General features: G+C 39.4%; 1 protein-coding gene across 1 annotated transcript in view; it reads left to right on the top strand.

Moving 5' to 3' along the window:
• Positions 1-2,808: 2,808 nt before the first annotated feature.
• The window catches only part of LOC139717536 (ribonuclease Oy-like), a 28,581-nt gene continuing 8,407 nt past the window's right edge, over positions 2,809-22,982 (top strand). Inside the window, exons 1-5 of the mRNA XM_071629046.1 lie at positions 2,809-3,158; positions 9,067-9,139; positions 10,141-10,214; positions 13,827-13,899; positions 16,268-16,335. Coding sequence (XP_071485147.1) covers positions 2,908-3,158; positions 9,067-9,139; positions 10,141-10,214; positions 13,827-13,899; positions 16,268-16,335 — 539 coding nt within the window. The 5' untranslated portion in view covers positions 2,809-2,907. The remainder of the gene's footprint in view (positions 3,159-9,066; positions 9,140-10,140; positions 10,215-13,826; positions 13,900-16,267; positions 16,336-22,982) is intronic.

The raw sequence follows: 22,982 nt of genomic DNA, 5'->3' as shown, positions 1-22,982 counted from the left end.
TCACGAGTCATACAGCTCATGAGTTCGACACTAAGTAAAAACAGCCCACGAGTTCAACAGATACAACACGGGGCTTGATGTGTCGGTCTCTTGGGCCTTGTTAGCTTAGTGTCAAACTAATGGGCTGTATGACTCGTGAGCTGTACAACTCATGGGCTGTATGACTTGTGAGCTGTATGACTCGTGGACTGTATGACTGGTGGGTGTCGGTCTCGTGACGTGCACCCGTTTAACCTAGGTAAACATAATGCATGGGGGGGGGGGGCAGTTTTAAATAATGTACGGATGTAGCAATCAAATCTGCAGCAAAGTATGGGATTTTTAAACATGTTGGTCATGTCGTTTAGTTCTGATATGCCGTAAGATATAACAATTTAAGGTTTGTTGTTACCATGATGATAAAGTTATCGATCGTTAAAATTCATGTTAATAAGGTTGAGGACATTAATAGAGATCATATCATCATAAATCTACCACCACTGATAATGAAATTGATAAATGATGTTGATGATGATGATGATAACAATAATGAAAATAATAACCAATAATAATATTATTCATAACAATGATAATAATGGTAAAAATGATAATACACCACGGCCAGCGCCACGTTTTCAAAAGGGGGTGGGGGAGCCAGTTTGTAATGTGGTGCCACTTCCGGGTTTCTTCTCTCTCTTTTAACAACATACATCATTTATTTAGGCGCCTTGTCATGTTTCTTTGACAGGTAAATGGCGCTATAAATCAACGCTGTGTCATCATATTTTCATCATCAACATTATATCAATCCTGCATTGCTAACCTACTATTTTAATGCTTTGTTTTGTTTGGTGTCTTTGTGTGTTTCTTGTCGTTCATGTCTGTCATGCAGTGGCAGATCCAGGGGGGGGGGGGGCAGGGGGTGCACCGGGCGCACACCCTCTCTTTTTTTTGTGTGGATAAAACAAAAGAAATAAAAAGGAAAAAGTGGGGGGGGGCGTGTGCGCCCCCCCTTTAATTTTTTTTCCTGGATCCTCCCCTGGTATTGTCTGGTATGTGCCGATAAAAAACCGTGCTCTTTGTTGCCACGCCTTTTTCAATGTAGGGCCTACTGTATACATAAATTGTCATCGTACGTATGTAAATTTTCTTTGTAATGATTTAGTACAGAAGGAAATAAACGTTCACCTGAAATGAAATGACAGGGTGTGACGCTTTATGGGCCTGGCAACAGGAGATTGTGTGACCGCTTCGTCTTGTCAAAAGGCCCAGGACCCTCCACCGTCGTGGCTTATCCGCTGAGTAACGATGTGACCTTTCGATGTGTTGTATTTTGTTTTGTTTTGGTTTGGTTTGCCTTTGTTGTTGTTGTTGTTGTTGTTTTTTTTTTTTTTGCTATATAGGTGAGATTTTCATATTCCATATGGCATGAGTGCTATGTTGCCATGCGGCACACTTCATGGCCGGCGCCACGTTTTCAAAAGTGGGGGCGGGGAGCCACTTCAGACTTCTGGTGCCACTTCCGGGTTTCATCAGCATAACAAGAAAAAAAAAAAACAACAACAACGCTCCAGCACAAAAGAAGGCCTTATTTCTTTCTAGTGCCACTTACGCACTTCCGGGGTAAAAAAAAAAGTTGGGGGGGAGGGGGAGAGGGAGGGGCCAAAGTGTTGACACCTTAGGCCCTATGTATTCCTTTGCATGGTGCAAAAAGAATTGGGGGGGGGGGCGAGCCCCCCCCCCCCCCCCCCCCGGTTTCGCCGGCCCTGCACTTGGCCTTCCGAGTATTTATAGGCTATATCATTGACACGACATGGGTCTGATAATAACGTAACGTTTTCAGACAATTTCGATACAGCTCGTGGGCATCGCTGTTAAGCACGATGGAAGTATACTTTCATTATTCATGAAAGCAATTCGTTTACTTCATTGTCGATGATTGATGTATTACTTTTTTGTGGTTAATCATTTGACAGTGATATTTGCGTCCATGCACTTGGCCTTGAATTATTTTCTACATTGATAGAGAGTGATGGATATCCATGGGGATGCCTGTTGATCTGTTGATGATTCGTTGCTTATTTTTGCAGGCGGTGCGTTTATCTTTTAGTGTCGAAAAATTATCACAAACTAAGTTCATGTGTGGGATGACATGTAAGGATTGCTTAGCTCTGATAGCAGCTCCAAGTTGAAGTAGACCTGCGTATTATACGTCTCGCACAAACCAGAATTGATCTCCGTCAACAAATTGTGTTCAACGAGGTTAAATTCATGATATATCTCTTTGTTTCAAAGATACAATAATTAATGTCGATGTCTACTACATTCTGATTGAGGGCGCCCTTGTATATCACTTCATCCGACGTACACATGTTCATAATCCATTGATTGCACAATGTGCCAATATGCCATTTATTACATACATTAGTACTTGCGTGCAGTGTTACCGACTTGGGGTTGAGCCGAGGGATTGAGTGACCCAGGAGCACGTTAGAACACTGAAAACTACTCATTTTGGGCTCTTGCACGTAGTATGCACTAGCAGACGACATCGTGGAGTGGAACAGGAAGTGCCACATTTTTGTAAAAAAAAAAGGACTAAGGAAGTGGGCAAGGTAATATTCATGCCATGATAGTGGTAATGAATAGGGTAGTGGACTTTGTGCGAATTGTGTCCTTCTCAGCACCCACCCAATGAAAACGGCGGGGGTCGGGCCAGCGATCAATCGTAAACAACAGACAGTGAACAGTGATCACCTGACACAGTGCGGTGATATAAAAACACAGTCGTGCCGGAGCTGGTAATTTCATTGTGTTCATGTGCTCAGAAGTGACGCTCGATTTCTACATCAGCAAGATGGGTATTCGCATACTCGTGGTGGCAATCATTGTCAGGCTCTGTGTTTTGAACTCTCACAAGGTCTATGCATGGCCATCATCGGTCCCTCGGCGGTAGGGATGTTTTCAAGACAGAGCACCACTGGGTTGAGGTCATTGGAAACACAATTTGACAATATCGTGAGCCATTTGAAACAAGTTACTTCAACAGATGACAGCTACCACCAGTTCTCGAAATCTGTCCCAGCTACAGCAAGCAAAGAACAAGTCGATACACGTACACGTGCTAACGTCACATCAAGTTACAAGCGAGACAGGTTAAATAAGTTGTTTAGAAACAGGTAAATTACATGTATGTTCTTGAAACCGACTAGCCTACTGTAAAATGTGGAATGTTTGCGTGCATTTAAATTTCACGAATTTCGCGAGCGCCAAGATTCGCGAAATTGAAATGCAAGGGAAAGTTCTTGTCTACACTGTATGCATTGAATGCCAGTTGCAGTTCACGAAAATTTCATGCTGCTAAAATTAGTAAAAAGGCCGTCAGCTCCAATTCCCAAAATGTGAATTTCGTAGCCAGAATCACAAACATGAATCATGATTCAAAACGGCATTTCAAATCACGGTCTCAGCGGAAGAGCGTTCATGCGGGCTTTCGCAACGCTGATTCTGGCTCTGCTCATTCTTTGCCATTGCGCAGCATACTGCGCAGTTTGACCTTGTCTCTGCAAATCGAGCCAGACCACCTTATGCCAACTGGTCAGTCAGTTTATTATAGGCCTTTATGTTTATATTTCGGTGAATACTTTCCAATAAGCTGTGGCATTCAGGCTCTGCCCACAGATCGAAAAATCTTAATTCTTCGTCTCTCCAATATTGTTTCCCTTGGTATAGACACAGCGCTGCAGCCATTACTATTATCAACTCACTCGGAGAGTAATTACATGTATCCTATACTATAATACTCGAAGTTGTTGTTGTTGTCGCGGCCTTATGTATTTCCTGTTTTATTTCGGCGTTGCTGGTTTCTCTATCTCCTCCCGAGCCGTCGGCTCCGGGCAGTTGCGACCGGTGCCGTCGGCCGTAGGAGAGTATCCTACATCGAATGGCATGGGTTTCGTCCCCTCTCCGCCTCCGTGTCGACGTCGAGGACGAAAAAGAAAAATTAATTAGCTACATGCATAATGCATTTTTGAGCGTGACGAAAGAGCCGAGCTTTTCAATATTCACCGATCCTGCGCTGGCCTCCTGCTTTCTCGATCTTCCATCTTTTAGCTTGCAGAGACACTATGGGGGATACTAAAGATGATGGTGCAGCGAAATCTCTGACATCTTCCGGCGGACGCGCACGCACACACACAAATGTACCTCGCAGAACTCTATACACACTCTACACTGTGTGTATATAGTTCTGTGATGTACCATGCCTCCGCCTGTTAAGTGTACTGAATGTGTTGACGATGGTTACACGAATCTGTGTGTGCGTGATATGGACTACAAGGGCATTTACGTACAGTTCGCCATTATTGGCGTCCCCAAATGAAAACAACGAACGTTGGTTATGTAATTGTATTTTGCACAACTGCAGAATACTATATGCAGCTCAGGTACGTCATTTAGTTTGCTCGCCGTTTGCTCTCAAGTCCGGTGTCATTGTACGCAGACTGTTTAGGACGCGGCTAAATATATTTGCCGATCGTACCCTTACATATCAGATTACTGTAAAAGTGGAAATTTTCGCGGTGTTAAAATTTTCGCGCATTTCGCGCAACCAGAAACAAGCGCGAAAATAAAAGCATGCGAATGTTTTTGCTTGCCATATGTGCGTGTGCGTGATGTCTTGATTCCGCAGAATTAAAAAACACGCGAAACTCTTCCGACCAGGCCAAGCGCGAAAAATTAGTCACGCGAAAATATCCACTTTTACAGTACACGCGCAGCTGTGTCCATTCGTTTACTGCAGAGCTGCTGTAATCATACATATTCATAAGATGAGCGGACGTAGAGGAAAACCTCGCTTTGCCGACCGCCTATTTTTAAAATTGCAAGTGGAAATAGAATGTGTGGTTCTATGGTCTATCAAACCAAGTTTTGGTGACAAAAAAAAGAGGGAGCAAATGAAGACGAATGCAGTGATGTATATATTCTTCTTTCTTCCATAACATGGGAACAATATTAAAGAAAAAAATACGAGGTCGTGAGAACCTACTCCCACGGGTGCCTATTAAACCTGATGACTATGATCTCCCCCTCCCCAAATAATAACAATGATGATAATAATGATAATAATAATAATAATAATAATAATGATAAGGATAATGATAATAATGATATAATAATAACAATAATAGGAGCAATAATTGTAGGCCTAATATTAATTATGATAATGTACAATCTGAAGCAGATGTAGTTCTATTTTAATATGATATATCAAGCCAAGTTTTGGTGATTAAAAACAACAAGGAGGGAGCAAAATTATGAAGACGAAAATATCTCATTTTTCTCTCATAACGTGGGGAAAAGAAACATGAAAAAAAAAACACAAAACAAACCGAGGCCTTGAGACCAGCCGTGGATTCCCGCGGGTGCCCGCGTGGATGCAAGAGCAGGGGGTAATCAAAGTCATAGTGTTAATATCTTCCCGTTTCGACGGGAACAACCTGTGGGCAGAACTTTCGGGGAATCTCATTTGCGTTTTTGGTAATTTTTCCCTGAATGTTTTTGTTTTTTGCCCTGCGGAGGTGGAAATGTGTGTGTGCGTGAGGGGGGGGGGGGGAGGGGTGAGGGGCAACAAGACAACTGTTGGACTTCAACGGGTGCAAATAACCCCTCGAAACTCAAGTTCTATAATAAAAGCAAGTAGTGGCGGGAATGATCCCTACCAATGGACCGGATCGCCTGGCATACAAAAATGTATTATAAAATTTCTGGGAAGGGTGGTCATTTAGAAGACAGCACAATTAACGAAAGAATGAGACGACTTTTCTTTTTATTTCTTCAATAAAAATGTGCAAAATCGTATTATGAGAAAAAAAAATAAAACCCCTCAGACCCGTGGATTTCCACGGGTGCTGCTAGTTATTATATATAAACAGCTAGATACTAGCATAGAATCGGTGTATGGCGTTGATGTAAACCAACAAATGCAAGTATGGTACCGAAACACACGATTCATTTAAAGATGTACACAAGCGCGCGAACAGAACAAGAAGCTGTGGGATACCCCATGAGACACGCGTGCGCACAGCGCACAATGACGTCATAGAATCATGATTGAAATCACGGTTGCGTTCATGCGGCTTCTGTGATCGTGATTCTGGCAGAATAATGATTCAAAACGCCCTTTTTCCGCGTTTCAGATCGGCGTTTTGAAACGCGTTTAAATGGAAAAATCACATGAACGCAACGCAACTAAACACGTTTAGCAACTAAACGTGTTTAGAAACGCAATTCTAGTTTCGCATGAACGCAGCCTAGATCTATATCATGTTTTACATTACCTAAACTGTGATATAGACCCTATGTGATTTTGAAAATAGCCACTTGCCAGTTCAATTGTGTATTATCTGTCTGCACCTGCACCAAGGTTCGACTGCGCAAAAGCATAGTTTTCTACACAGTCAGTAGCAGGCAGTCGAATTTTGGATGGCAAAATGGTCAAATTATGGGTGGCTTGCATTCGTATTTTGAATATACATGTACATTGTACATTTGATATGTTTGTTATTATTTTATGTTCTAGTGTCTCTTGTACTTTTCTGTGTTCAATATGTGACTTTAAGGACAAAGAATGCAAGATTTATATTAAGAAAATGTATATAAACAGGTGTCAATGCAGAGGTATGTCTCCTGAAACAGATTTTTAATGTACCGGTAACTTATTAAAAGATATTCATGCCACTGAGAAATCGCGAGTTAAAACTGATCGATTCACTTCACCGATTTTCGCCCCCGAACAGCTGTCTTTTTTGAGCCCTAAAGACGTGAAGTATTTTCACGCAAGGCTCAAAACCCTGTATGAGTGCAGCGGTACATTCAGGCAGTCATTCATAAAAGCTCGTATTCCTGGGCGAGCAAATGTAATATCTGGCCTGTCTTTCTTCTCATCAGCTTTCTTGGCTGGGCCATTAAAACATCAAATTTTTACATTATATTGTATGATAAGACTTTGACTTTGATATCGAGAGTGAATTGAGTGATGACAGTGACAGTGACACTAATAGTGACAGTGGCAAAGTCGGGGTGGGAGAAGAAGCGAGGGTGAGGCAGTGGAGCCTGCACTGTTTGTCTGTAGTGCGTCCGTGTTGATATGTTTTGCTATGGTGCGCCAAAAGGAGCAAGGTCTGGTTTTGTTACAATATCACTTCCCTGCTAATAATTCTAAGCAAGATGGATTCAACAAGTAAAAATGTGCTAAAATTATTAGCAACTTGTGCCTGATCCTGTGAAGAAGAGACTTCGGCTTCTGCACAGATCATGTGGAATTCAGGCTTTGAACCAAGGTGCTGCGTAGCAACAGGGCATCAGTGCAGGGCTGATTCATTTCTTGCGCGATGTCATAATTTCAGTTGCCAAAATTTCACCTTCAGATGGAGTTCTGGTGGGTACAAAAGGGTCTCAAAACACCATCTATCCATCGTCCTAGAGACGTTTTCACATTCTGAAACTTAATTACCCGGTGTTCATATTCCTAGAGACTTAAGCTTTCCAGAAATGTTTAATTCACTTTATTATAGATATCAAGCTATATTTTTCGCGTGATGACCACTTTAAGTTTTTAAGTTAGCGAATAAATTAATGCATTCACAAAAAGAAATCAATTGATAGAATGGCGTAGCTCTACGCTGATGCACTTGCCATACTTGCACAATACAAACAGCCCCAAGAATTTACTTAGGGGCTCATTCCCATGATATTCCTGTGTCAGACTTCACTTGAGTAACTGATCTGTAGAATCTACAATAACCCCAAATCCTAACACTACAAGTAGGTAGTATCCTGTGAGATTGGACCTTGTGCCAAGTATTAAATTTATAATCTCCTAATGCAGTTAAGTGTTGAGACAGGTTGCAGAGACATTGCGGAGATGTCTCACCAGTTACAGACAAAAATAAAAAAAGTCTCTGCAGCATGACCACATCTTGTGGACATTCCAAGAACTTAGATGTGCAGAACTGTCGGAAGAAAAACAGCAACACTATAACATGCTCATGGATGCCTGATAATACTATGTTTAAACAAAGACAACTTACAGACACCAAAGTTTTTATGGAGTCAATCATGTCACCAGTCACCTAATGCTTTGGTTGAATTGTAAACTTAGTCACATGACAAAAATTGTCCATAGGCCATTAGTATACAAATGACAATGTGATGTCAAAGCTGAGTGGTATTGGGATTGTTTTGATTTTGTGCAACTGACTCCTTGGTTAGAAAGCAAAGATATTATGAGGAAGACAATATAGATGTGTATGCTGAGTGTCTGTTTTCAAATGGCTGTGGGCAATTTCCTCTTGCTTTATTTTGTAAGTAAGCATCTAGATACAATTTTAATTTTTATTACGTTATCTCAATTGCAGAATATGTGAAGGGACACAGACTCCTTGTCCATTATTATTCTTTATGTTTGTTTTTTGTTTGTATTGCTCTACTCAAGTGCTTGTACTATCATTACCACAGTACAGGTTAAAGACATGACTGTCTGCTGTATTGAGTTTCAGTTTTGATCTTGCATTGGTGACACCTGTATCTAGAGTTTACTTTTCTCATTACCTTGTTCTATGTGTGTGCTTGTATTTTCCAGAGACTCCAACTCTCCCGTTTTCGACGGGAGATCTCCCGCCGAAAGCCCATTTTTGCAAAATCTCCCGTTCTCCCGTTTGAGATTTGATTTCTCCCGCCCTGGCTCTGTGTCTCCCGGTGGAAAGGATTTCTTACTTATTTCTATTGTATGTTGAAAAAAATAAGCCTTAGATAGCACCAGAGAACACCTAGAACCTAAGGAACTTCGCGCCTCGCACACATCAACTTAGAGTCTCCCGTTTGCTAGGGGTTTCGGGCGGGAGAATCTCCAGATCAGAAGGTGCTTGGGGTTGGAGTCTCTGATTTTCATAATCAAGATCTAATGTTAGTAGTCTTATGAAGGATGCTTGAATGTAGAGTGGCTGAACAATAACTTATCTGTACAAAGTAGTGTATGTACATTGTGTATGCTGACCAAACTTTTTGTCGATATGATTATTCCACCAGATCTACAGAATCTGACTGGACTGAACTGGTTCTCACCATACAGTGGCCTCAGACGTTCTGTATGGCTTACAATGTAAGAAAATTCCTCTTGACCCACATTCAATTCCTGTCATTACCACCATGATATTCATCCATTGTGTTCTAACTGTGACTAACGTACATACCAGGTACTTTACCATGTACTTGTAATTTGTCAAGACATGTGCATAGTAGACGTGCATAGCAGACGTAAACAATCCAGTGTTTTGTTCTTTCTATTTTTAGTTCATTGGTTATGTTGTTTCTGTCATTTACAGGATAAGCAATCTCAAGCTCCATTTTAACAGAGCCTTTCAAACTAGAGTTACCACCGTCAGTGTCTGGGTAATCTTTTTTCACCCTGCTTGCGAACTTTTATTGCCTCGACATTGTCATGGTAACTTCTGCTTTTTGCTTTTGTAATCTCCTGCTGTTTAATTGTTCAAGGCGAGAAATTTTGTTCTCTGGATGATGTTGCCGCTATGTTGCCGCAGTAAGGTCTGTTGAAACAGGGCTTCAGAAAATACCTAGAATATGAATGATGCATCACTTGCAGTACTTGAAGTACCGGTACAAGACTTATAATTCCACAGATTTTGGATGCTGTTTTAATTTTTGTTAGCATGACAGAAGAAACACAAATAGTCTACTTAAAATGCATGCATGTTGAACATTTATTATCATGTGTTTGAAAGATTGACCAGGATCTAGATTTGTGTAGTACTGTTTTTTATACTGTAGATGAGTGAAATTGGAGTGAACTACAAGGTTGTATAGTGGAGAGACTTTAGCAAAACTTCTTGCCATGCGAAACTTCACACTCCCGCTACAGCTAGGGATATTTCCCCTGTGCCACCCCCGCCAAACTTCTTCTCAGTCTTTTGCCAGTGGGACTGGACCACAAAAGATCGTGAAGACTGTGAGATCTTAAGCTTCTCGATCTTTTGCCAGTCTGGCCCTGCCCAATAGCTTCAAATTTTCTTCTCTTTGTGTGCAGTTGGTCTATTAAACACCTTTTGTGCCAATTTTTATTTGCATGTGTGCATTGTAACACAGAGCACTGCAACTCGTGAGGACGACAAGTGCGTTGTGCCGGAATCACAATCAAACTGGACCCTTCATGGCCTGTGGTAAGAGGGAACTTTCTTTTAATGCTTTGCTGATGTTTGTAAAATGTGCATTGAAGAATACAGTGATTGGGCCGAATGCATAAACGCTAGCAATTGCTTGTGCTAGCCTTTTACTCGAATCCGTATGCATAAAAACAAGCAATTGCTTGCGAGCAGAAGCTTTTGCTAGCAAGCACAAGCAATTGCTTTGAGACCAAACATTTGCTTAAAAACGTATGCATAAAACATAGCCTTTGCTTATTCTTGCTAGCAATTGCTTACGATTTTGCAAGCTCTGTAAAATGAGCTTAAGCTTTTGCTTAACTGGGACGTTCCCTTTTTATGTCAGAAAATGTTTCCGCACACACACGCCCTTTCAAATACATGCCGTCACACTCGCCTTTGTTCTTGTGTGCGCACAGGCGTGACGTCCCTTTTGTTGAAAACGCAAGCAATTGCTTGTGCGGGACAAGCAAAAGGTATAAGCACAAGCAAAAGGTTATGCATATGGATTTAAGCAATTGCTTGAGCTAGACCTTTTGCTAGACGAGCTTGTGCTTTTGCTTGAAGCAATTGCTTACAAGCAATTGCTTGTTTTATGCATTTGGCCCATTGTGGTGTTAATGAGTCTCTTGAGAGCGAAAGCTCGTTCAGTGAACCTTGCACAACGCACAAAAATTCTTTGGAGGGTCGTTATGTTTTAATGCTGCAACTCGAGGCTGAGAGGCATTTCAAGACTGTCTTGGTGGGTATACTCGTCAGAGCATGTTGTAGACTACTTTATCACATGTAAACTTTCCTGCATACAGTGCCTTTGAAAAAAAACATACATTACTGTGAAAGTGGAAATTTTTGTACGACTAATTTTTTGCGCTCGGCTGGTTGAGAAGAGTTCCGGTGTTTGTTTTTAATTCTGCGGAATCAAGACATCAACTACTGGTACATGTGGCAAGCACAGATATTTGCATGCTTTAATTTTTGCGCTAGTTTCTGGCTGCGCGAAATGAAAATTTCAACACCGCGAAAATTTCCACTTTTACAGTACACCATTATTATCTCAGAAGCTTTCAAAGAGAGAGAAGAAGGGGGATGTTTACACTGGTAGTAAGAATTCACATTATTTTGGAAAAAATTACGAATTGCCAGCTTGCCAAAAGCCACACAAAACATCACCTGAGCTAATTGCATGCTGTAGTATGAGTTTTGTGATCAGTATCTTCAGCATGATTGGAATTAGGCTCCAAACTGCAAGAAATTGTACAATTCCTTCAAAGTTATCACAATTTGAAAACTAGTGTGATCATTGCACCACAGCAGATGTCTGAAAGATAGAGCAAATAATCTTGATATTTTTTGTTTTATTCCGTCATTCAAAATGCGCCAGTGAAAACAAGGGCAAGGGCCATTTCTGGTACATACTATTTCAGCAGACTTGAGGCATGTGCAGTTTTGTCAACAAAATATCACAATCGGTAGTTAGCGAGATATTTCTGTCCGTCTGAATGGGGGCAAAACAAAAGTCTTCGTACATGGATTGCAGTCAAAATCCTGCTATTTTGGCTGTGAGCACCCGTGTATTGTGAGTTTGCAACCTAACCACAAACAAAAAACAACAACTTGTGATCTAGATTCCTGTCAAGTGACTTTGTTTTGATCACTCCCTGCAAGTCTCATTAGGCAATGTGCCACTAGCTAGCCAGGCTAGGGTCCCATCTTTTGCACACAGCATTTTGCAGAGCCAATGATTCAAGTGCATTGCTGTGGCAAAAGAAAGAAAAAAAAAAACACAACAACCCCAAGGAAACCAAAATTAAATGGCAATAACAAAATGAAACAATCCTTGTTTACATTGTATATTGCAGTTTGAATTGAGAGAGCAAAGATGAAATCTTTTAGTGCTGCGATATTAGCAAGTGAGATTAGGCTTTTGATAAGTAATTTTCCTCATATCTCATTGTAATCATGACCTCGCTTTTGTGTTGCTTGTGTCTTTGTTTCTGTTTCAGAAGACCTCACAGGCACCTCTTTTGTGCTTGGGGTGATTAATGGTCAGTGAAAATTAGCTTGACCTTTTGTGAGCAGATAATGCAGTAACAAAATAAAGGTTAAACTGTACGTGTATTTATGGAGGATAGATCTGACCCATAATGTGGTACTTTTGAACGCATGGCTGTTTTTATGTGCATGTACATTGTATGTCTGTGTGACTGCTGCCTGAGTAAAATTGATACCTACAGATTGCTGTTAGGACAGGGGCGGCGCAGCCGTGGGGGCCGTGGGGGCTCGGGCCCCCACACATTTTGTGCACCATACAAAGGAATACATAAGGTGTCATCACTTTGGGCCCCCACACTTTTTTCAACCCGGAAGTACGTAAGAGGCACTACAATGGGAGGGGAGAGAATGAGCTGAGGACCTTTTTTTTTTTTTTTTTTTTTTGCTTGTTAGCTGAAGAAACCCGGAAGTGGACGGGGAGAGATGAGCTGAGGACCTTTTTTTCTTTCTTTTTTTATTGCTTGTTAGCTGAAGAAACCCGGAAGTGGACGGGGAGAGATGAGCTGAGGACCTTTTTTTTTTTTTTTTTTTTTTTTGCTTGTTAGCTGAAGAAACCCGGAAGTGGACGGGGACGGGGAGAGATGAGCTGAGGACCTCTTTTTTTTTTTTTTTTTGCTTGTTAGCTCATGAAACCCGGAAGTGGGCCCCCACACTTTTGAAAACAGTGCGCCGGCCCTGTAGGATGCAGTGGTGGTGCATTTGACACATATAAGATTTGAGCAGGGAAGAAATGCCCAGCTTCCCTAATTGTGGAGAGACTTTGAGCTGCTTTGAGCCCTCTTGACCATCCATTTGCAAGCGCTCAAATCGTGTACTGGTATGCTGACCTCCACTTACAATTAGATTGACACCAGATTTGGGATTTGTTTCATGTACAATTAGAATGGTTTCTATACCATCCCTCTCCAAATGAGTTCACTAAAGTAGGACAATAATAGACCACTTTCTAGCCCAGTTGTGAAAAAGATCAAATTCATTAAAAAACAAAACAAAACAAAAAACAAAAAACAAAAACAAAAAAAAAAAACCAATAATATTTCTGTAATTCAGAAGGAAAAAAAAAATCTTCTTGAGTGTCAAATCAAAGAAGGTTAACCCATTGAGGACAAGTCCCGAGTATACTTGGGCAAGCATCTATGGGAAATGCGTGTTGTAGCAAAATCAAACCGTCCTCAACGGGTTAATTGACTTTATTTTAGTGAAAGTGACTTCAACAAGGTGTCATGTATAATGCTACCATACATTTAGCATTAGTCAAGCAAGTACTGTATATATGCCAAATATTTCACAAGGTTTTTATTTTCATAATTTTGCAAGTTGGGTGCTCTTTGCAAATTCAAAAACAAGCAAAAATATTACGATGCTGACATGAATCTGACATGCAAGATTCATGTCAGCATATAAACAGCATATAAACAGCATGATGATTGTATGATTTATGTGTCACTTTTTTTCATTTGCATACATGTGCAGTAGGTCATCATGCAATTGTACATCAATTCAAAATATTGCCTTGTTGTTACTATTAAAGTTCTTCTCTCTGTTCTTTGTGTTATCATATATTCCTTGCACCTTCAGGCCATCAAATCCAGGAGAGATTGGACCAGTATCCTGCAACAACTCCTGGCAGTTTGATGTCAAAAAAGTCTCTGTAAGTGCACTATGGTATACTATTTATACACTGTATATTCCTACCGGCAGCTCTGTGTAATGATGTCATGGACAGATTATGCAATGTATTCAATGGCACCTGTATCCCTCAGGTTATGAGGTCACGGTATACAAATATACCAGGCCTGAGAGGCTTTGGTTGAAACTATGTGCATGAGGTGACTTCACACGAAATGCACATGGTTTCAACTGGTGCCTCGAACAATGGCCTGGTATATTTGTTTTATATCCCTCCCAATGAATTTAAGAGTAATTGACTGCTGGTATTCTGTAATTCACCCTTTTTATGGCATCCTTGCTTTACTCTTTTCGAGAAGATTCACAGGTCAATCATGCCTTGGGAAAGCAGCAGGAGGGTTGCGCGTACGCGTATAATGAAGAGACAATTGTGCGCTCAGCCACTAAACGTCCTTGACAGTGCACTGCTGTGTACTGGTAAACATGCGCAAACTGCAGACTCAGTACGGGCTTCATGCATGCAATACGCCTATCCGTTCTGTCAAGTACTAGATATGTTGATGTGCTCGAACTGATCAACGATGTGAGCTGCAGCTGTTGTTATGTTTTCTATTGTCTTTCCAGCATTTTCTAACTGTCTATACATGAATTTGGACTATCCTTTGCTGTTAAAAATGCAACAACATCGTAAATTTTGGTAGACCACTGGTCTAAATTCAGTAACAGCAAGTCTAATGTTAGATAAGGCACTGACAATGGTTGCCAAGATTTATGGTACCAGGTAGATCTTTCTACGTAAAAATCTCTAGAATCTAGAACCCATGTTTCAATATATCTACAATAATGCCTAGACTCTGTTGTTACGTAATATTCTGTTCCACAGCGCCATGGGCATCTTTTTAGGTAGAATGATGGCTTTATAAGAATTTCTCTGAGTCTCTGTCATTTTCTTGTATTGAGTATATTGTCTACGGTGTTTGATACTCATTCACTTGTAAATGAAAATTGACTTTGTCTTCTCGTGGAGCGAAGGCACCGCGATACCCATTCATTTGTACATGAAATCTCTCGCAAAGCGAAGGTGTCGCAATACCCATTCATTTACATGTGAAATCTTTCGCAAAGCAAAAAAAGCGCGAATTTCACCAGCGTGATATAGTTTTTTACTATTTCCCTAGGGAGAATAGCAAGATGCGGATTTGTATGGTAGAAATATGTTTTGCGTTTTCAATGCTCTCGACCAATCAGAGGACAAGAAGCAATTTGTGAGGGATATGATACAGTATAGATATCATAGTGATGGTGCATGTACAGTTTGCATACTGTATACGCTGAATATTCGCGAGGTTTTTATTTTCACGAATTTTGAGAGTCGGGTGCTATTCGTGAAATTAAAGACTTGTGTACGCGAAAATATTGACTCTGATCCCGATGTGAATGTGACGTACGCATGTACATTTCTCCATTCAGTACAGACTCGAAGATCGCGAATTTAACCACTCGCAAAATTGGGAATTCCCGATTTGCGAAAATTTAGACTCACAAAATATATGGTGTATACAGTACCTACTGCCATTGAATACTATATTGTTTTGTTATCAAAGAGTTAAGGCTACACTGTAAGCGACATATTCCAGAAAATATTCACATTTGCAATGAAAGGTGGTGCTTCCCCCAATCCATTGTGGAAACTCATTTTAGATACGTTGACAACGAGATGTATTGAAGCAAATGGTACATTGTGCAGCTTGATAGGCCCTAGATTGTCTCAGATCCCCTTCAATGGCAAGTCTAGGGTAGAAGAAACACTGATTGGATTAGAGGGATTAAGTTATTCACAATCTGCTGACGTTTAGTTTGAAACATGCAAGGGTTCTGGATGGTACATGTAGCACCAGTGAATGACAGGGACGCTGTACAAGCCATTGTGAAATACAAATTAATGACAAGGACTCAGTTTCAAACATATAGATTCTGTGTAACGTTTAATAGTGATGGTAGTACGCATTCAAACTGAATCAGTATGTATGCATGTGTCCAGGGTACTACTGTACAGCAAGATATTTTCACGACATGAATCTTTTGTGAACTACCACTGGTACTCAATGCATAATATAAAAAAAGAACTTGGCTATGTGACATGTTTGTTTCTTGGGAGATAAAGCAAACAATTGCTGGTTGATCTGTGGCAATAATGCTCTTTTTAATATTTTTGTAATGCGTTTATTGAAACGGGCTAGAACAGTTGATTATTGAATTACATGTACCTCGTATGTCTTTGAGAGTCTGTAACAATGTAAAGATGATAAAGCATTTTCTGTCCCGTTGGTAATATGTTTTATGTTTAAGTTCATGTTATGGATTTTTCTTCTACCTTTTCTGGAAACCAGGATCTAGTGCCACAGTTGGAGAAGGACTGGCCAGACTTTTTAATCCTGGATCAGTATTATTCGCTGTGGTATGTACACTGTCCTTTTCTTGAGCAAAACACTGATTATCATTATTTTTTGTTGTTGTTGCTAGGAGCTTCTTTCGTTTAAATCAGATGTTCATCATGTTTTTTTTTTTTTGTGTGTGTGTATGTGATTAGCATGTCTGTCTTCAGATTCATTCAGATTCATTGTTATTGATTTGTGATGGGACATAGAAATTTTGTTTCCGTTTGACATATTCAATTCAATTTTTTCAATTCAATTCAATTCAATTCAATCATAGTTTATTTCCAATCATCGAAAATCAAAAAACATAGTACAAAGTATACATGTGATGAAATAATATTGTTCAAACGTTTGCAAAAGGTTCATGTAATATATATACGAGACAAATTATAGAACAACATATAACATGTACAATATTTAGGAAAAACATTGTATAAATACTTCGTGGGTGAGCGGAAAATAAATTCGATTATGAAAAATAGTGATCCACTAAAAAGCAAAGCTTGTCGGACGTGGATCGCTAGATAAATAATGAGTATTAAAATGATATACTATTCTATAACAATATACATGTAATTATTTTGAGATACACCGGTTGGGAAAAAAATATAGAATACCAATGCTAGTGCCCAGACACTGCTCACCGAACCACGTGTACCGGGAAAATGTGACAAGGACAACACGTTCGTACACACATTCGATTACCCACACGTATATACACTGTAAGACGCGAGACAGTACCGAGAGGAGAGAAGACGGTAACAATACAAGTCTACGAAGAACAAAAGACGGTAACAATACAAGTCTACGAAGAACAAAAGACAGGAAAGGAAGAGGAGAGAAGAAAGAAGATAAGTCTGCACACAGAACACGCCAAGTGCTGCGACATCAGGACAGGTGAAAGCTCAAGCATGAATTAAAACAATTTAAATTATCTAAGATTATAAGTAGAAAGTAAATGTTTTCTGAGTTTGTATTTAAATGTAACAAATTTGGGGGAATCTTTTAAACTATTATCTAAATTATTCCAAAGTCTGGGTCCGGTATAAAGAAATGTATTTTGGGCATGTGCGGTTCTCATTAATGGAAGATGAAATTCGTCGGATCGTCGCGTGGGATAGTTATGAACATGACTGTTTCGATGAAATGAATCGTGGAATATTTTAGGTAAAGAGTTACTGTTGTAATTAAACGTGAACTGGCCAAGTTGAAACACATACAAATCATTTACTTTTAATATTTTATGGTCAGAAAACAAAGCATCTGTATGTTCTCGGGTATGTAAATTAAAAACAATTCTAAGCGCTTTCTTTTGCAATAAAAGAAGTTTATCAAGTAACATCTGATATGTATTACCCCAAGCAAGAATCCCCTGGTTTAAATAAGGTAGTATCAAACTAGAATAAAGAGTTAATAATGCAGATGAAGGAAGATAATATTTTAATCTTTTCATTACGCCAATGTTACGTGATATAATTTTACATATATGTTATCAATATGATTCCTCCATGAAAGCTTGTTATCGACGCAAACACCAAGAAATTTAAAAGAAGAAACTTCTTCTAAAGGAGTAGTATCAAATGTACAACAATCATGACAATACAAACACATTTTGCATCACAGTTGTGTGTGTGTGTGTGTGTGTGTCAATGACAGTAACAACATATAGATGATGACTGGCGGGGGAGGGAACATACCGAATGTTCGACCCGAAAGGTTTGAAATGCTATTGAGGGAGGTTATAAGTCCCGAGACGAAGTCAAGGGACTTATAGCCTCCCAAAATAGCATTTCAAACCCTGAGGGTGGAACGTTTGGTACCGGTAAATGTTCCTGACAACAAAAGTCATCATCTGTTATATTATATGGGTTAGTCAACTCTACTTTTTCACATCACTTGTATGGAATAGGCAAATTTATCCTATCGATTGCGTGAAAAATTGTTTGGTATGGTTTGTCATTTGTTACGTGAAAATATTTTCCCATGGGAGAACATTACAAAAATGTTCTGCCCATGGGTGAACATAACCAATGTGCCTCCATCACATGGCTGTGTTTAATAGCCAATCACTAACCAGTATTTGACTAACCCATTTAATATTGAACATTATGAACATCATAAATAAATCAACTGAAAATATCCCTATGATGAATGTGCCTCTGCTGTTTCAGATGGTTCTCTAACGAAGTTCACAGTGCATCCTAACAACAACAACAGCAACAACAAAAATAACCACAAAATGATATTGGAATGTAAAGAGGAAACTAAAAATTTCAACCATTTTTGCTGGAAATCTTGAATTCTAAGAATACAAGAAAATAAATCAAATGTGTGTATGATAATAATTTTCCTGAACTCTTTATGTGCCATGTTTGCATGCCTGACTCACTGGATGTCATGCCAAACTTGCTTTCCCCGCTCAAACGCACAAATCCATCTTAGGTAATCAGTAAATCACCCGAATACCACAGGACAATGAATTAAGGTTCACTTTCAACTGCATTTCTCACACAGCTTACGTTGGGTGATGGCTGAAAAGCCCCGTTTCAAAAAAGTTGTGTCAACAAGAACCTTGATACAAATACAGTACCACATTTTGTGGTGAAAAAACAATGGGGACTTTCAGTTACACATCTTACAGGGAGAAATTGATATAATGTGACCATGCATCACAAAACCAATGAAAAGTCATGTGTCATTAAATGAGGACTCAAATGGTGAAAAAAGGTGATATGGGTCAATCATCCAAGTAGATCTTTAATTTTCTGATTCCTGAAAGAGTAATTCTTCTTCTACATAATTCTAAAATATAGGGTCTTCAAAAAGAATGGGAAATTGTGTGTTTTTGCAGTCTTTCTAGATCACATTAAAAAAAAAAAATTAGTGGTATCTTAACTCTTTCCTCACGGAAAACTTGTATACCAGGTTCCCGTGGGAGCAACTGATATATGGGAACCTGGTATACCAGGTTGCCAAGATGAAGAAAAGAGTGCCTGCCGTTATGGCCTAAATTCATATTTCTTTGTGTTATAAAGTCCCCAAAAATGGGTTTGACAAAAAGATAAGAGTTTATTCTATCAGCATATGATCTCTTTTTGTCTGAAAAATGTGTATATCACAGTAGGCCTATTATTTGCCTTTTTACTGATTTAGTTTTCGCTTGTTCTGCTATAAAACTTGTATGAACATGTACATAGCGATCAATGCTGAGCTCAGTAGATTCCTGTGTTCGCTGACCCCAGTCATTCCATTCAGGTGCCCTGTTTTGTGTAAAACAAAGAGTCTGTGAGCCCATCAGTGCACGCTCTATTCATACCTCGCACCCGATTGATATTTTCATTGTTCGATGGCACATGTAGTTGACCATGGAAAGGGGATACATGCGCCGCTTGACTGCTCTCGCACAGGTGGATTACCAACCTCCTGTCCTCTGTAGACTGGGCAAAAAGAATCTCGTTTGGGGGCATTAAAGGCAGTCAGAGAATTGCGGAAGGAACGGGTTAAAAGCCCCAATTTATTTCTTATGAATTTTTTTGTATTCTTCTCTTTCAGCTGTAATAACTTCTGATGATAGAGTGGTGCTGTTTTGAATGTTGGTTAAAGTTATAAATAAAATGTTTTACAAAGTGTCTAAAATTTCAGCGTAATCTGGAATCCCTTCGTTGTGGTTGCTTTGGAGTTTTACTTCCACGTTTTGTCCCCATCATTGCACAGAGTACATGTTTGTGAAATTAGGTGCTTGAATAGACCTTTACATTGTGTACCTTCAAAGCCTCTTTTCCAATTGAACACTTTTTCAGTGTGTGTGTGCTTTCTTTCCATTGTTTAGATGAGTTATGCATCTTTTCAAAGCTTAGAGTCTGCTCTTTCAGAATATGGCCTTACGTGTAACTAAAAATCCATGTCTGGCAACTTTTTGGTGGTCTTGTGATGCAGGGTCACATATACAATGAGCTCGTTGTATCAGATTTGCTCACTGCCAGGCGAAGTATTAATACCCTCACATATGAAACTCACTTTGATAGTTACTTATCATCCGGGAGAAAAGTTTGGGGTAGCACCATGTGTGCTGCTACCGCAAACCTTTTTTTCCTCACTTACCTCCCCATGCAAACCTTCAAGCAACACATTACTTATCATTACTTTTAAAGGAACTATGCAATGCAAATGCATGTTGACTTATGTTGCGTCATGATACCTTCAACATCACTTATGTGGTGAGATGGGTTTGCCAGTTTGTGGTTGAAATTTATATCCCTCGCAGTTGTCACGAACCTCAAATAATGTCATGCACTGATACTTGTCAACGTAGTTCCCTCTGTGTGCCTAGAAAACCCAGTTATGTAGTGTATGTTCTCACTCGTGTTGAAGGAGAGATTCAAGCAGGTAAACAGCATGCTGAAATGGTCCAAATTTGAGCCATTTTTCATTGGCAGGCTTTGCATGAATAGGTGAACTTTCTTGAGCTGATTCCGTGCTTTGGCTACTGCGACCCTGTAAGCTGTTATCTGGGGTCATCACTAGACACCGCCATACAAACATGTGCATGGTGGATTGCCATTGTATTAACTGCAATTCAGACTATAATAGTTAGACTAATATGGAGCCACCTTGAATTAAAGGTACTGTTTACTCCATGATGTTTTGTGGAGTTAACTTTTCACAAATTTTGTGAGTTGTGTGCTGTTCGCAAATTGAAAATGCGCAATAACATATCAACTCTGATGCCGACATGAATCAATGTACTGTACATTTCTCCATCCATTACTGTACCCCACAATTGCAAATTTAACCACTCACAAAAGTGTTGGGAAGTCTGGATTACCGAAATGCAGTCCCGAAATGCAGTCGACTCATCAGAATTGACAAATATCAACTGACAGTAGACATCTAATTTGTACAAAGAAAGTGAGTTACATTCGATTGTGCTGGCAACAAGCACCTTTTTTGTGTAATATACAAATGGATAGTATATCATATCTGGTTAACATGATCATTTTTATCAACTGAGTATGAATTGGTTCAAAGTCAGAAATGAAAGTATGGAACAGGATGTATGTATGGTAATCCCAACATTTGTGTTTACATCTGTTAAAAATACTGGTCCTTTTTCCCATGCAGATTGATGCAGATAATCTCATGGAGGAATGCCCATAACGGCTCTAATCATAACATTGTTTTGCGCAATAGATGTCTCAGGATTCTCTTGTGTTCGTTGCTTTAGCTTCCATAGTGCTCTTTTAGGAAAACTTTCAGTTTGGAAGAGCAATATTGTGTGATGTCTTGTGCAATATGAAAACATTTTCCATAGTTTTGATATCTCTGTGGACTGGTGTTATTTGTGTTGGCCAGGAATATTGGATCATGCCAGGTGAACGAGGATGTACATCAAGATTCTTTAAGGAATGCCAACTCTTCTCCATTACATAAATTGTGGCATCATGATATATGATAGATTGTAGCAAGGACGTTAGGGACTGTACAGTTCTGGTCGAGGTGAGGATTTAGCTTTTAACGTTTTGCGAGATATTCAGAAACCACTCTATGAGATGTCAAAGAGCATGCAATTCTAAGGGGTATCAAGAGTTTATTTGATGAAAATCGGTTTTGAAATGGCTGAGATATCCAAAAACAAGGTGAAACAAAGAGATCCAAATAAAAGGCGTTGCCTGTCGCCTTTTATTATTATCACTTTTTTGGATATCTCAGCCATTTGAAAACCAAATTTCGTCAAACAAACGTTGAATCCTTCTTAAAATTCCACGCTCTTTTATATGTCATAAGAGGTTTCTCATTATCTCACTCAGGAATGTTACAAACCTAAATCCCCACCTCAACCAATACTGTACAGTCCCTTTAAGAGTTGGAGTTCCATCTGGCTATACAACTGTAATTATTCAAACAGTTGTCAAATTTCTATTGATGTACAGAAGAATTTTACAGGTGAATTTGTGCCTTTGATGATCGATGTACGAAGCTACCGTCTTGCTGAGCAATCTGAAGATTAATTTTGAACATTAACATAATATTGGCCATATTTTGCTTATTTATTCATTTAATGAAATGAATTTCACTTAATGATAAAGCATGTAAAACAATAGTTAATCCCGTGCAGAAATTTGTGCAAAAGTGTAAATTATTCCTTTAAAAAAAATACTCTCATCACTCCCCCCCCCCCCCAAAAAAAAAAATGGAAATTATTGTTGGCCCAAAAAGTATAAACCTATTGAGAAACTGCCTGAAGTAACTGTTTGTGAGTTTCGTGATGAAAGACCTCATATCATGCGATAGTATTTCATTTGCAATACACCAGTTGCTCCCAAGAGACACTGAAATCAATGTTTGTGTGTGAGTGTACATATGGTACAGGTAAAAAGATTGTGATATATATATTTTTTTCTGTTTGTGACATATACCATGATATAGAGCCTGCATGAGCCCAGATGTGTTCATAAATACGCATAGTGTGGACGTGTGCAAGTGATTATTGGTGTATAGGAATAGGAAATGGGAGTTTTTGCTTCCTTTCCATATCGGAAGTTGTGATTCGGAATTCGATTTGGATTTAAAATCTTGCAGATTGCCAATGTCTAAAAGAGATCATAAATCTCATCTCTTAGATTACATTTGTAACAGCGCAATGACATTGAGAACAATGTTCTTCAAA

Source organism: Diadema antillarum, unplaced genomic scaffold (assembly GCF_040938485.1).
Source record: "Diadema antillarum isolate AM-2024a unplaced genomic scaffold, OU_Dant_1.0 scf00000007, whole genome shotgun sequence".
Classification (NCBI taxonomy): Eukaryota; Metazoa; Echinodermata; class Echinoidea; order Diadematoida; family Diadematidae; genus Diadema; species Diadema antillarum.
The sequence above is the reverse complement of the archived record's forward strand: the minus strand, read 5'-3'. Positions and strand labels throughout refer to the sequence as shown.